Genomic DNA, 12821 nt, shown 5'->3' with positions numbered 1-12821 from the left:
TAAAATGCAATAATATATGCCCCGTAAAAAAACTCCTAAAACATCAAAAGCACATTCTGTTGAGTCGCAGTTTGGGAACTGCAATAACATAAGTCCAAGTTCGATAATTGCAAATGGTTTATTGGACTGTGCCTAAATGTTTTCCACATTTAACACACTTAACACGTTTTTTTCACTGACTGACTACACAGTGCTCACCTGAGTAGGAAGGTAGATGTATCCACTACAATGTTACTGGACAGAGTAAAGGTTTCTGCTGTAAGCAAAACTCTGACAGGGAGGTAGAGAGGTCTGAAAGAAATTAATTTATTTCAATATTTAAAATCCTGTTTGTGATAAAAATACTGCAATAGAGCACATCTTTAAAACATATCACTATTTAATGTACAGCACTGCGTAATATGTTGGCGCTATATAAATCCTGTTTAATGATAATACCCTTACCTTAGGACTAAAAGTATGTACAGAATGCACACATGGTCAATCTCCAAATTCCCAAAACATAGGGGTAAAACTGATAATTTTAACACCTATTGTACCATAGTTCTCCCCAGAAGGTTTTAGCCGGTCGCTCCGCCCGGCTGCAGTGCCTCTCCTGCCCACCTCCCATCCGCAGCTCTAATCCTCTGCACGGATCTCTGAGGCTGCTCTGTGTTCAGCTGTCATCCAGAGGATTGCTGCTGCCGATGAGAGGTGGGCGGGGAGCTCAGCACACAGTTCAGTCTTGATGGGAGTGGCACATAGGCAGCCCTGCCCCCATATTTGATAGTACGAGCTGGGTTTTCTGTTCATAATAAAAGCAGCTTCTAAAATGTATCCACCTGAGTGGGCGTGTACAATGACATCATCAGCAGCAACACTGATAAGAATCACTGTGTACAAACCTTCATGTCTCCTAAACCGGTATGTTGTAATGACTTGCAAGTTTCAGGGTGCACAGGGGACCCTCATAGCCACCAGTAACCAGAAACATAGAACATAAACTCTGCGTACTAAAACTAAATGGGTTTCAGGTACTGGTAGGGTACAGTCATGTGTAACAGGGAGGTGCGTTTTGATGTACAGATTTTTGTTAGGTTGTAATGACGCCATGGTGATGTAGGTTTGGGGGGGTGTTACCCACAAGTATCCACCACTTGGACCTTTATTTTTGTTTCCCTTGCACCTTTCTGTTCTAGAGAGATTGGGGATCAAGGTAGAGAAGTAGACAGGGTAGCATAGTATGATAATTATAGTTCTGTGAAAGGTATGTTTAAATTTAGGGGCCCCACCCCAATGCTTTTTACAATGTAAGTGGTCCCAAGAGTCCATAATTTCCATTTTCAATTTTTGGCTCTCTTTTAAAACAGCAACCCCAATGTTTAATTTCCACAAGCTTAAAAAAATTGGTTACTAGTAGCTATGAGGGAACCATATAGCCTCAAAATTTCAAGTCATTACGACCAATGGTTTAGGAGATCTGAAGGTTTGAACACAGCAAGTTGTTAGGCTGCAGAATATGATAAGCAGCTTTAATCACACTGCGCTGCCAATGACATTATTACACACTGTGGATAAACTTCACAGACAGTGAAGCCTCCTGGGGTATTTGTGTCACGTATCCCAGATGGCTTTGGGCTGCTCCTCCTGTGCATGTATCTTCCAAGGCGATCTCATAATGTAAAAAAAAAAAATAAAAATAAAAAAAAAAGTGCTCAATCTAATGCATGTGCAGTGGAAGGTGGCGCTGGACATTACAGTTGGCATCAGAAAAAAAGAGGAAAGCTGAGCAAGCATGGGACACATATGACGTTAGGAGGAATTAACACTGGCAGTAAGGTTGCATTTGCTGCATTTCCCCTTCCTCACCCAGGAACCACTGCAGCTTAAAGAGTAACTATACTCTAAACACAAAAAAAACAAACCAAAGACACACTTACCTTCAATCACGCAGGGCAGACCGATCACTCCAGGGGTGTCCAGCATCTGGTCCCGCATCGCCTTGGAAACCGTCCTGGAGCCGGTGCCCTGGCATCTTTGTCTTTTTCTCGGGGTTCTTCATCTTATGTCACTCAACCCAGGCACAAGATCGGGTGACGTAGGATGAAAAAAAAAATTTGCCAATCTCACCGCGCATGCGTGAGATTGGCAAATTTTTGTCTTTAAACAAAAAGGCTCCTTCTACGCACAGGCATGCGTAGAAGGAGCGCCCAGGACCCAAGAGCCTCCCGGGATGCCTGACGTAGGTTTAAAAAAGGGTGTTGCACCTAACCCCCCCCCCCCCCCCCCCAACAAAAAAAAAAAAAAAAAAAAAAAAAAAAAAAAAACAGAATTTTTACCCTACATAAAAGGGTTCTCCTATATATAGGTATGCTTTAAAAAACCGCTAGCTCTGAAAAAGCCCAGCATTTACCACCTGTTACCAATGCCAGGTGCCTAGCCGTTAGCAACAGTCACTGGGGAACAGTGTTTTTTTTTTTTTTTTTTTTTTTAGGCTAATCTTAACCTGAACCTAATTTGTTGCACCACATTGATCACACTATTACATTACTTCAAGGCATTACACTCTTAAAACCTAAAACATTACACAGCACTGGACAGTTGGGGCATAATATATAGAATGGAACATACTAACAGGGCAGGCATCAGAAAGTTGGAACAAAGTATAGGGGGTAGGTAGACCACTGACACAATAATAGGGGTTACTGGTTACCTATGGCATTAACTACTGGGAACACTAAATTTGCTGTGTTTTGCTCCGCCCCTTTTTTGACCACCCAGCTACAGCTTCCCCCCAGCCGGCTGCAAAAAAATTCTGGAGAGAACACTGTATACATATATATAAAAAATACTTTTCCAATGGAATACTTAACAGACCAAAAGGGAGCAACTAGAAGGTGTTAGGGATTACACTTTATGAAACCACACTTGCTATAATGCGGTTTTTGTTGGTGCTGGACTGTTGGCCTATGTTTCTTGTACATAATCCACCATAAAGCACATACAATAACTATATAAAAAGGTGATTCTTTTTTATTAGTACCTGTAATCCACTGCACAGCTGAAGAGATGTGTGTGTAATATGGTAATAACAGCTGGAGGAGTGTATCCCAAGATAGGTTCATCAACTACATCTAGAAAATCCATAATCTAAGTATAAGAAGTGAAAATAAAAACAAAACATTAACGACACTTGCCAGGTGTATATCTTACTAAAAGTACATGCACAAGAGAGACTGGTGAGCCATACATATAGTCATGTAATATAGTGCAGAGCTCCCCCTATGAACCACAACCACCGTCATGTATAGGCAGTCAACAGAAAATTCTAGTTAAAGCTTATGACCCAATAGCAGAGGTAGAGAAACAAACCAACTGCAGAGCTGTTTGGCAATGTTTTAAGTGTCTGTATCAATCTATCTGCTCTGCTCACTTCCCAATGCCATTATAGCTAGCCTTCTAAACTCAGAAACTGCATCATAACTAAATGCTGTAAATCAGTGGTCCCCAACCTAACAGAACAGCCTAGTAACATAGAATAAATTTTTGCCACGGTCCAGTATATGTACAGCCTACATACACTATTCTGCTATTCTCAGCAGCTCCCCCTCCTATCAGCGCCCTAGCTGAGAATAGCATAAATAGTGTAAGAGAGCTGGTGTGCTGCCAGGAGTCAGAGCTGCTGGGAATGACAGAAAAGTGTAAGCCTTACATACATTGGTCTGCAGTGTGAGGTGCTCTTGCTGTCACACTGCTTTATAGCAGTGTAAGGAGGACCTCCGCCATGATTTGCGGGCCATAATTCACTAGCCATGGACCTACACCAGTTGGCAGCCTGGGGGTTGGGGACCACTGCTGTAAATCATGCTGATCCTACCTTCTTATACATACAACCCTGAAAGCTTTTAAAGGATCCTTTGGTCTGTGAATTCTGTTTTAAATGTTAGGACACATTATATTTACAGCCCATATGAGGCAGTTTTCTTAAAAATACCAGGTACCAACATTTTGGTTTAATAAATAATCATGGGGATTAGATGTGAACTAATTTCTACAGCCAAGGCTGCCAACACATAGGTATAAAGGTTACACCCAGGACGACTATTTTTATTTCCCACAACAGTTTAAATAATGCATATCACTGTGAAAATGTATAAACAAATTGATAAAATACAAACTTACTTGACTATACCAGCTTTGATCTGGCAATGCCATGTAATGACGTAAAGTAGCACCATCTAGCCTAAGAGCTATCAAGAACTCCTGGGGAAAAAAAATACAAAATGTTAGACTTGCAATAGTATCCAATAAAATTGTTATGCTCGTACATTCATGCAAAAACAACTTTATCTTTGTAAAGAAAATGTTGGAAAGAACATATTGGACAGCATTTCACAACTCTTTCCATTAGCTAACCATAACAACAGTATTATACTTTATAGACTATATGGGCAAAAGGTTGGGGACACCTGACCATTATCAGTGAGCTTTTTGGACACTCCATTTTAAAAGTACATTTGTGGGAATTTGTGCCCATTTAGCTAAAAGATCATTTTTAAAGTCTGGTACTAATGTTGGATGACAACACCAGAACTACTTTCCAATTCATTATAAAAATGTTCAATTAGAGTCAAGGTCAGGGCTTTGTGTAGACCAACAAAACTTCACACCTAAAGCATGTCATCTGCATTTTGTAACATTAATAGGTACTCTTTAAGGAAAACAACTTTACATGGGAGAGGCTAACAATTTTGACATATGGTATAAAGTATGTAGCTTATTAGCAGGGGTTTACAAACATTTATTCATGTAGCGTATATGACGTAATACCTGCATTAGCCTATTAAGGTTTTTTTTTATATTTTATAAAATTTATTATTAATACTTTTTTTATAGATTTTATATATTTCATAGACTGACTTATTCTTGGTGGTAAATTAACCCGAAAACCTAAACTTTAAATGCAACTTAGACCCTATAAGAAACCAGTGAGCCATAACTATCAGTATCAACATGAAGATATGCTACTGGAACTGATGATAATTACAAAGAAAATCATGACAAAAGTGCTAAAAACTGTATGAAAATGTAATGTGCTCTAACACATCAATGTCACAATACATACCTTGACATTTTTTACAAGGTTTAGATCAATACGAACAGCCAATGAGAGCATCTTTACATTTTTTTCTTTTCTGGTTGAAGGCAACTGTGCAAAAACACCCTCCCCCGAGATATAGATTGTAGGGTTGAGGTTTGCAGGTGGTACAAAAGTGGGTATTTCTAAACTACTTGGTGCTAAGTAGTCCTCTACAGCAGCTAGAAGTGAAGTTAAAAATAGTTACAAAGTGAATAAAATCATAACACAGTTTTCCAATTCACCATGTCAAACAGATGAATGCAACATCCCCCAATAAATAATCACAATTTACATCTAAACTGTTTCACCTGATAACCATTTCAGCAAAGTAAGTACATAAAATCACCATACATGGTCTTTATTAGTCAGTCATTTGATATATTTAGCATATGTATCTGGACCCTTCACCATCCACTACATGCCTGAACAGTGGATATTAAAAGCTATGCTCTAATAATCTAATGTGTAGTTTTTTTCCTGTTCTTTTCACAATATCTTTGAAATGAATGGCCATACAACAGTGCATATGGCAAAGAATGGATGTCACTGACACCAATGAAAAGCTTTGATATAGAAAAACCATGATAAAGGTGGATTTTGTTAGAAGGTAATAAGCATACAAAGAAGCATGCCAAGTCAGCCAAGTCACACATTTACGGTTAGATTCATTAAAATGCCACTACAACCCTTTGAGTTCAACCCTTTTGTAAATATCATCTTTCAGAAATATGGTTTCTGTATAGGCCTAAATATGTTCCCCATGCTTCCCAAATGAAAATGTTTGGGCTTATTAACACGGTAGTATAAAGAAAGGTTAGCCTAGTCTTGATTTTATTGAAAGCTAGTACTTTCTGTGCTGCAAAGGAAATTTAGTTAATGAATCATTGAAGATTTATTAACTAAATAGAAGAGAACCTCCTAGAAAGGAAAGTGTGTCACAGGTCCCAACAAATTACACAGTGGAATCATAATCAGAGAAACAATCAAGGGACTTCAGTAAACACCACACATAGAATATATTCAACACAGTCTGTTTAAAGGATTAACAACATTAAAATGTTTGCCCTTTAATTCCCAAATCACCCACCAGAGATTATTAAATATGAGAAGTATGATAAAACTACTCCTTATATACATACTTTTTGGGGGGTAATCTTTCTCAAGATTGTGTTACACAAAACTGCAAAATATTCTTTAGAGCAATCCTTGGTGCGTGCAAATTCACACCTAATTATCAGTGTTACTACCTTTATGAAAAAGTGATACTGTGTCAGACTCAATGCATAGATAGCCGAGGTCCACTTTTCCTTTGTATTTGGAGACACTGAAGATTCGACCATTTTCTACATCCAGAACTACTTCACCATGCTGGCCACCCAGATTCTTGGCTCCTTCAATCTGTATCATTGTAGGCAACAGAAAAACACATTAAAAGAAGTTCTAACAGAGAATAATTGCAGGTACAAAACTAAGAAATACCAACAAAACCTTGGTTTCAGTCCAAGCTGTGATGCGCCCTTGGAATATATTGATGGAAGCAGAAAAGAAACTCGGGCCCTCTTGGGTGCCCTTCCTAGCCTTGGCCATCTCATCTACTGAGTAGAAATGGGAGTCTTCATCTTCTGAATCAGAGTCTGTCAAGAAAGGAGAAAAAAACAGTATGTAATAGATAGCTAGATGGTAAGAATGTTAGTAGCATTTTAATTTAATGTGGTCATATATTATGTCGGAAAAACACAAACTCACCCAGTCTGATAGCAGATTTGCACATGCAAAATATGTCTGGCTGATAACCAGATTTGGAGAGGGTCTCAGAGCACAGGGAATGAGTTGTGGGGACATCGAAACACATATTAGGTTCCCACATCAGAAGATCATTACACAGTCTGGGCAAAAAAACAGAACAGAGACAGAAACATTAAAAACAGGAAAAAGAAAATTAAACAGTTAACCTAAAATAAAGATAAAAGTATAAAGTGGGTACCTGTTGTATAGATTTTCATACACATCTTTGCTAGGAAGGAATATGTGAGCAAGGGGAAGAGTAACCTCAAGTGTATATTGGGAGGATTCCATTGTCACTTGCTGGAAATCGGACATCTCGTCTGGGTCAGCAGGGATTACCATCTTAAGGCACAAATAATACAGGATGAGAAACATTAATGGAAGCATACAGGATCAAAAATACTAAGATTAAAAGTGGAAAAGGAAAAAAAGCTTACAAATAATTGTTTTATAAAAAAACATTCCTTTCTTCAAATTTACCTCTTCTGTTTCAAACATTGTCCTCTTAGAGGAGAAAGGGGAGGGCTCAGGCTGTTTTAATTCACAAGGACTTTCCACAGATGGAAGATCAAGGTTGTCAACCTTGTCCTGGCCTATGTCCCATGGCGAACTTTTGGTTTCAGGACAGATAGTCACTAAAATGCTAAAAAAGAAAATTGGCGATTGTGAGCTATTGCAATGTTTACACAATAAAAAAAAAATCAGAACAAGGCATGTATTCAAAAGGTGAAGGTGGATTGAGTCCCCCAATGAAGAAAAAAATGTATACACCGTTACCCTTGTCTGTGATTTAGAAGACACCATACCATGATGAGGTGCAGATGAGGCCTTTGATAGTACAAAACTAGCATCTGATGACTTTACAGAAGTTGGAAAAGTAGTAAAAGTAAGCCTGACAATATTTGCAAAACAGAGATATGAAAATCTAGTTCCAAAAAGTCCTGGTGACTTGCCTTAATACACAATGACCATGGAGAATGCACCTTTTGAACTAACTGTCTACCAATTATGACTGGAATACAAATGACATTGGCAATGGGGATCCCCATACTGCAAAAAAAGAAACAAAAGTGAGAAAAAAAAAGAAAAAAAAAAAAGGAGACTCGAGGTAAACCTCTAAGCCCTGGCCACATCTTGAAGCCTCAACTCATGAGGATAGTCTGGGAGCAGACAAAAGGGCCCACTCCTGACACACGTGACCATTAAAACCTTTTATAAATGTAGAAAAGAAACGTGAAGATGGCTCTACTTTGGTGGTGCTAAAAAACAACGGTCAAGTGCCTTGCATACTTTGGGCATTTTCCTATATGCAGTTTCCAACAAATTCAAATGAAAGGAGCATCTCTTTTGCGGTAAAAGTTCTATAGGTGGAGCATATCCAATTGTGCGGAGTTCCTCCAAGAAAAATAAGAGTAAGGAAAGCGTTCAAATGCAGGGGACATTAACATTAGCTTATTAAAATAAAATACAGTGGGTCTGATCTCAGAAAAAATAACATATCACACATACTTTTTTTTTACTTGTCTTTTGGATAAGTGGATAGTAATTCCATGTTTGTGATGAAACAAAAATAGATAAAACACTCACAACTAACCTGGGGAAGACAAATTTCTTTCCACCGGATTTGGCCATGGGGTCTAATCCTTTACTGATCTTCATGCAAGGAACACGCAGCTTATCTCCATCAGTATATACACCTGAAGAAATAAAAACAGAACAACAAGAATGTTTTTGAGGTCATTATGCCAAATTTGCATCCATTTTGTAGTTTAAAAGCTTAGACAAGGGCCACACTTTGTCCCTTTGCACTTTCACTTCCCCCCTTGGCCTGTGTCTGGTTCTAGAAATGACAGTGTGAGCAAGGACTTCATTCAACATAGCATCATCCAGCACAAACAACAATATTCAGAAACCATGGTGGATGCCAGCCTAGTCCTTCAGAAACAGGAAAGAGTGAGCCAGAGAAAACTTTATCCATCTAGAAAAATTGACAATCTCAGATATAACCTACTTCTCTAACATGGATATGGTGTCATGGAGGTGTGTTGAAAAGCATGCAAATTACATCTTTAAACAACATTTGAATTTTGTGGGTTCAGTTAGCCTTTTAAGATTTAGCACCACTTACCATGTAAGTCACTGAATGAAATCTCTATTTTGCTAGGTTCCTCTGAACCACTTCTATTGTGTGATTTAACCTCCATATCAGTCACTTCCATCTCAAGACGTTCTTTCCTCACCACCTTTTCTGTCCAAGAATGACGCTCAGAAACAGGCCTTAGGTCAGGTACTGGGAACAGGAGATGTATATGTGCTTTGGAAGCAATCACATGGATCTCTGTGTCCTCTTCAGGAGCTGGGGTGACATCACTCTATGAAGACAGGCATGAAAAAAGGACTGACAAAGGAACAGTGAAGCCAAGTACACATATACATTTTATTTTTCCAGAAAATATATGCTCCAGTTGTAACAGCCTTCACAATGTACTGATCGATTGAGTTAGTATCAGACGCTCTTGATTGAAGATATTACATTAACCTCTGCACATGCGCAGTAGTACATTGTACTGAGTTCAAAATTTGCAACAAATTTGCCTAGTTAAAAACTCGGGTGTACCATAAAAACATACAACTTATCTAATCAATTTACTGGATCCTATATTAGCCCAAATCTTTTTATTTCACTGATCCAAGTCTCTAAACTGAGCAGAATTAACAATCAGAAGGTTTATTTCTCCTGTACATTACCCAAACTATAAACCAAAGTAATTTAATGATAAGTTCAAGAAATGGACACATCATTTAGTTTATAAAAAAATATCTGGATTTCCTTATTTAACTTGCTTGCTTGTTGTCCACTGTACAAATTAATTAGTTATGGAGGATGAGTATTAGTTTATAACTCACAAGGAGTACTAAGTAACTGTGAAAGCTTATAACCAAGATAGCTGTTTAGCCACTAATTGTCATCCATGCTTTTACATTACCAATATAAACAATTTAATTTGGGTACCTATATTCTAATTTAGCTTTCCAGAAAAAACACAAATACTGTAAATTTATGCTAAAGCTAATAATTCACATACATAAATTTATATATTTGTGATAATCTCAATATTCTGAAATACACACATTTTTTGACCAAGGGCTGTGAGCTGCAGATCTACAACCTTTACATTTGCTCTGATGACATACAAAAACAGTCCCTTATACAACGAGCAATGCTAGATCTTCTTAAGGACCTGACAACTCTGTAGGCTTTGGATTGGGGGCAATTTTATATGTTTCACTGCAGACAAAAAAGGTAACAAAAAGTGTACAAAAAAGTGTAAACAGTTTCCTAAAAGGAATATGAAAGAATTAATGTTACCAGGTGCACGTCAAACCGGCCAGAAAAGCTTGCATGTTTTGTGGCTTCATGCTGAAAGAGGGTTCCCAAACGGTCTATGAGACCAAAGTCCAGATCCGACTGAAAATCCTCCAGTGCCACTCTGATCTCCGAACTGATTTTAACTGGTTGTTTCTTACGACTGCACTGAGATGGGGAATATAGAAGTTAGACAAGCAGTCATAAAAGACATATATAGTTGAAAGAGTATATTAAAACAAATAAAAAATAGTGAGAAACAATAAGCCAGAAAGGTGACAAAAAGAAAAAGGGTAGACTTTCCTCTTTAAAATAATGATAAAAAGTGATATATAATATTAGGCTTTTTAAGATAATAAAGAGCAAAAGACACAACACTCACTCTAGATGGTGTCCTGTGAATTCGCTTGTAATGCACCTGGGCACAAGGCCGAGAGGAGGATGCTGGACTATGGAATATCATGAGCTGGAAATAAAGAATGGTGACACAGTCAGATATCTAGTCTGTTTAATTGACAGAAAATTCAAAATTCGTTCCCTCCTCACTTCTAATTGTTTAATTTTAGAGCCACCTCTAAGTAAATTAGCAAAAAATGTATAGGTAGCAATAAAGAAAAAGGTTTGAGGCTCACTAAGAGAGATTATGTATATTTACACATTTGATCAATACATAATTACAGTAAACAAACATAGGTGTTTTGCCTAGGTCCTGTTACATTTTACAGGACTTAGGCGTTTCATACTATACATAGATGCTTATCATGATAAGTGAATTCAAAATGACCGTATAATGTTGTGGAAACTCCAATGCGTTTTGCCCCGGTTAGGCTTCCTCAGGGATATGATAATAAATGAGCTTTACGGTCTGTACATACATACAAAATAATGTAAGTCACATAATTTGAAATCAAAATTGAATTACAGTATTCTTTAAGTATATACTATCTCTATAGTACTTTGTATGTTGCTAAAGATGTTTTAGGTTCATGGAACAGATAATTATATATTCGTATGTTTGCTCCTACATACAGAAAAAGCTATATTATTCGTGGTATCCATATTATATTTATGGATATAGACATAAACCATATATTATTTTTATGTAGCTGGTTATTCTCCCCCATATGATCCGCCCTCAATGGGCGGATCACCCTCCGTGCACAGAGGGGACTGAGCTATTCATGCTGCCCCCTGTGGTCGGTGTTGGAGCCCCCAATGACATCATGGGGATTACTCTTCTGAATGGGAGGTACTACGTGCGCGTAACGTGCACCATTCAGCCGGAAGTAGACGCAATATATGGGGTGCTCTGGCTTTTGAGTAAAACACATGCTCTGCTGGACTTTTTTTCTTGTCATTTGACCACAGTATTCAAGTTAAAGGTAGGACTTATAATCCAGTACATTATGTATTTATTTTTTGGCACAATCTTAGCTGTTTGCCAAATGTATTCTGATTGAAACCTGTTTATTATAGAAACTGGAAGGCATAGTCCTGTCCCTATACAACAAAATATAAATTGATGGATTATTCACATCCCATCATCACATAAAAGGGATGCTATTTCTCTTCTGTATATACCTCAGCAGACTGTTAAACCTTGTACACTAAAGCATGGTCCACTCTTGGCATGTATTGTTATATTCCTTGGGTTTCCATGTCTAAAAATATACATACATATACACATACTTACACCAATAGTACTGGTACGTAAGTAACAAACCATGTTCTTCTTTCTATCAATGGCTATCAATATTGGACCTTGAATAATGTACCCACCAACATAAATATAGTATATTCAATATGGTTTATGTCTATATCTATAAGTATAATATGGATATGAAGTCTTGTGAAATGTTAACAGGACCTAGGTAAAACACCTATGTTTGTTTACTGTAATTATGTATTGATCATATGTGTAAATATACATATTTATTCTTTCACACTAATTAGTGGGCCTCAAACCTCTTTCTTTATTGCTCTCTATACAGTTTCTGTAAAAATTTAATTTTTGTAAAAAAGGTATTCAAATTCAGTACCTACAGGTAGGTGTTCCATTTATGGCTTTATGCCTCTTTCCACTTCCAAACAACTTCTAAAATGTAGCAATTAGTACTGTGTAAAACAGCAGTCGCCAACCCTTTGGTCCGCGAGAAAATTTTGGGGGTCCGCGGCTCTGCCCGGTGCACCCCCGAGCGGGGACAGAAGGACCCTACTGGGGGGACGCACTGGCCAAAGCCGTGGACCACGTCCCCCGTGCAGGTCCCAGGCTCAGGGAAGTGGCCGGGCTGTGTCGCAGGCTTCGATCAGCAATGGAAGAGTGGGCAGGGTTATGTCATAATGATGTCACTCTGGGGGAGATTTCTCCCCTCTTGAGTGACACTCCGCTCCCCAGGCATGCTCGGTCAGGAGCCAATGATTTTAGACCACTGGTGAAAGAATAGCAGGATTTTCTGTATCATCAGGCTTAAATTAGAAGTGGTTAGTAGAGAACAGTATAGTTACACTTCTGCAGTACCCGGCAGAACACAGTATGTATATATATATATA

At 38.1% G+C, this 12821-nt stretch overlaps 1 protein-coding gene across 4 annotated transcripts in view; it reads right to left on the bottom strand.

Moving 5' to 3' along the window:
• The window catches only part of ATG2A (autophagy related 2A), an 87197-nt gene that overhangs the window by 36548 nt on the left and 37828 nt on the right, over positions 1–12821 (bottom strand). For 3 of the 4 annotated variants that reach the window (XM_072421379.1, XM_072421377.1, XM_072421380.1), the window contains exons 13-25: positions 10654–10737; positions 10275–10439; positions 9033–9276; positions 8499–8601; positions 7385–7547; positions 7104–7246; positions 6866–7005; positions 6608–6792; positions 6367–6517; positions 5105–5298; positions 4162–4242; positions 3023–3129; positions 199–291 (exon numbers count right to left, since the gene is read on the bottom strand). In XM_072421379.1, the coding sequence (XP_072277480.1) occupies positions 199–291; positions 3023–3129; positions 4162–4242; positions 5105–5298; positions 6367–6517; positions 6608–6792; positions 6866–7005; positions 7104–7246; positions 7385–7547; positions 8499–8601; positions 9033–9276; positions 10275–10439; positions 10654–10737 (1853 nt within the window). The remainder of the gene's footprint in view (positions 1–198; positions 292–3022; positions 3130–4161; positions 4243–5104; positions 5299–6366; positions 6518–6607; positions 6793–6865; positions 7006–7103; positions 7247–7384; positions 7548–8498; positions 8602–9032; positions 9277–10274; positions 10440–10653; positions 10738–12821) is intronic. The other variant, XM_072421378.1, reaches the window with a different exon arrangement.

Source organism: Pyxicephalus adspersus, chromosome 9 (assembly GCF_032062135.1).
Source record: "Pyxicephalus adspersus chromosome 9, UCB_Pads_2.0, whole genome shotgun sequence".
In the NCBI taxonomy this organism is placed as follows: Eukaryota; Metazoa; Chordata; class Amphibia; order Anura; family Pyxicephalidae; genus Pyxicephalus; species Pyxicephalus adspersus.
The sequence above is the reverse complement of the archived record's forward strand: the minus strand, read 5'-3'. Positions and strand labels throughout refer to the sequence as shown.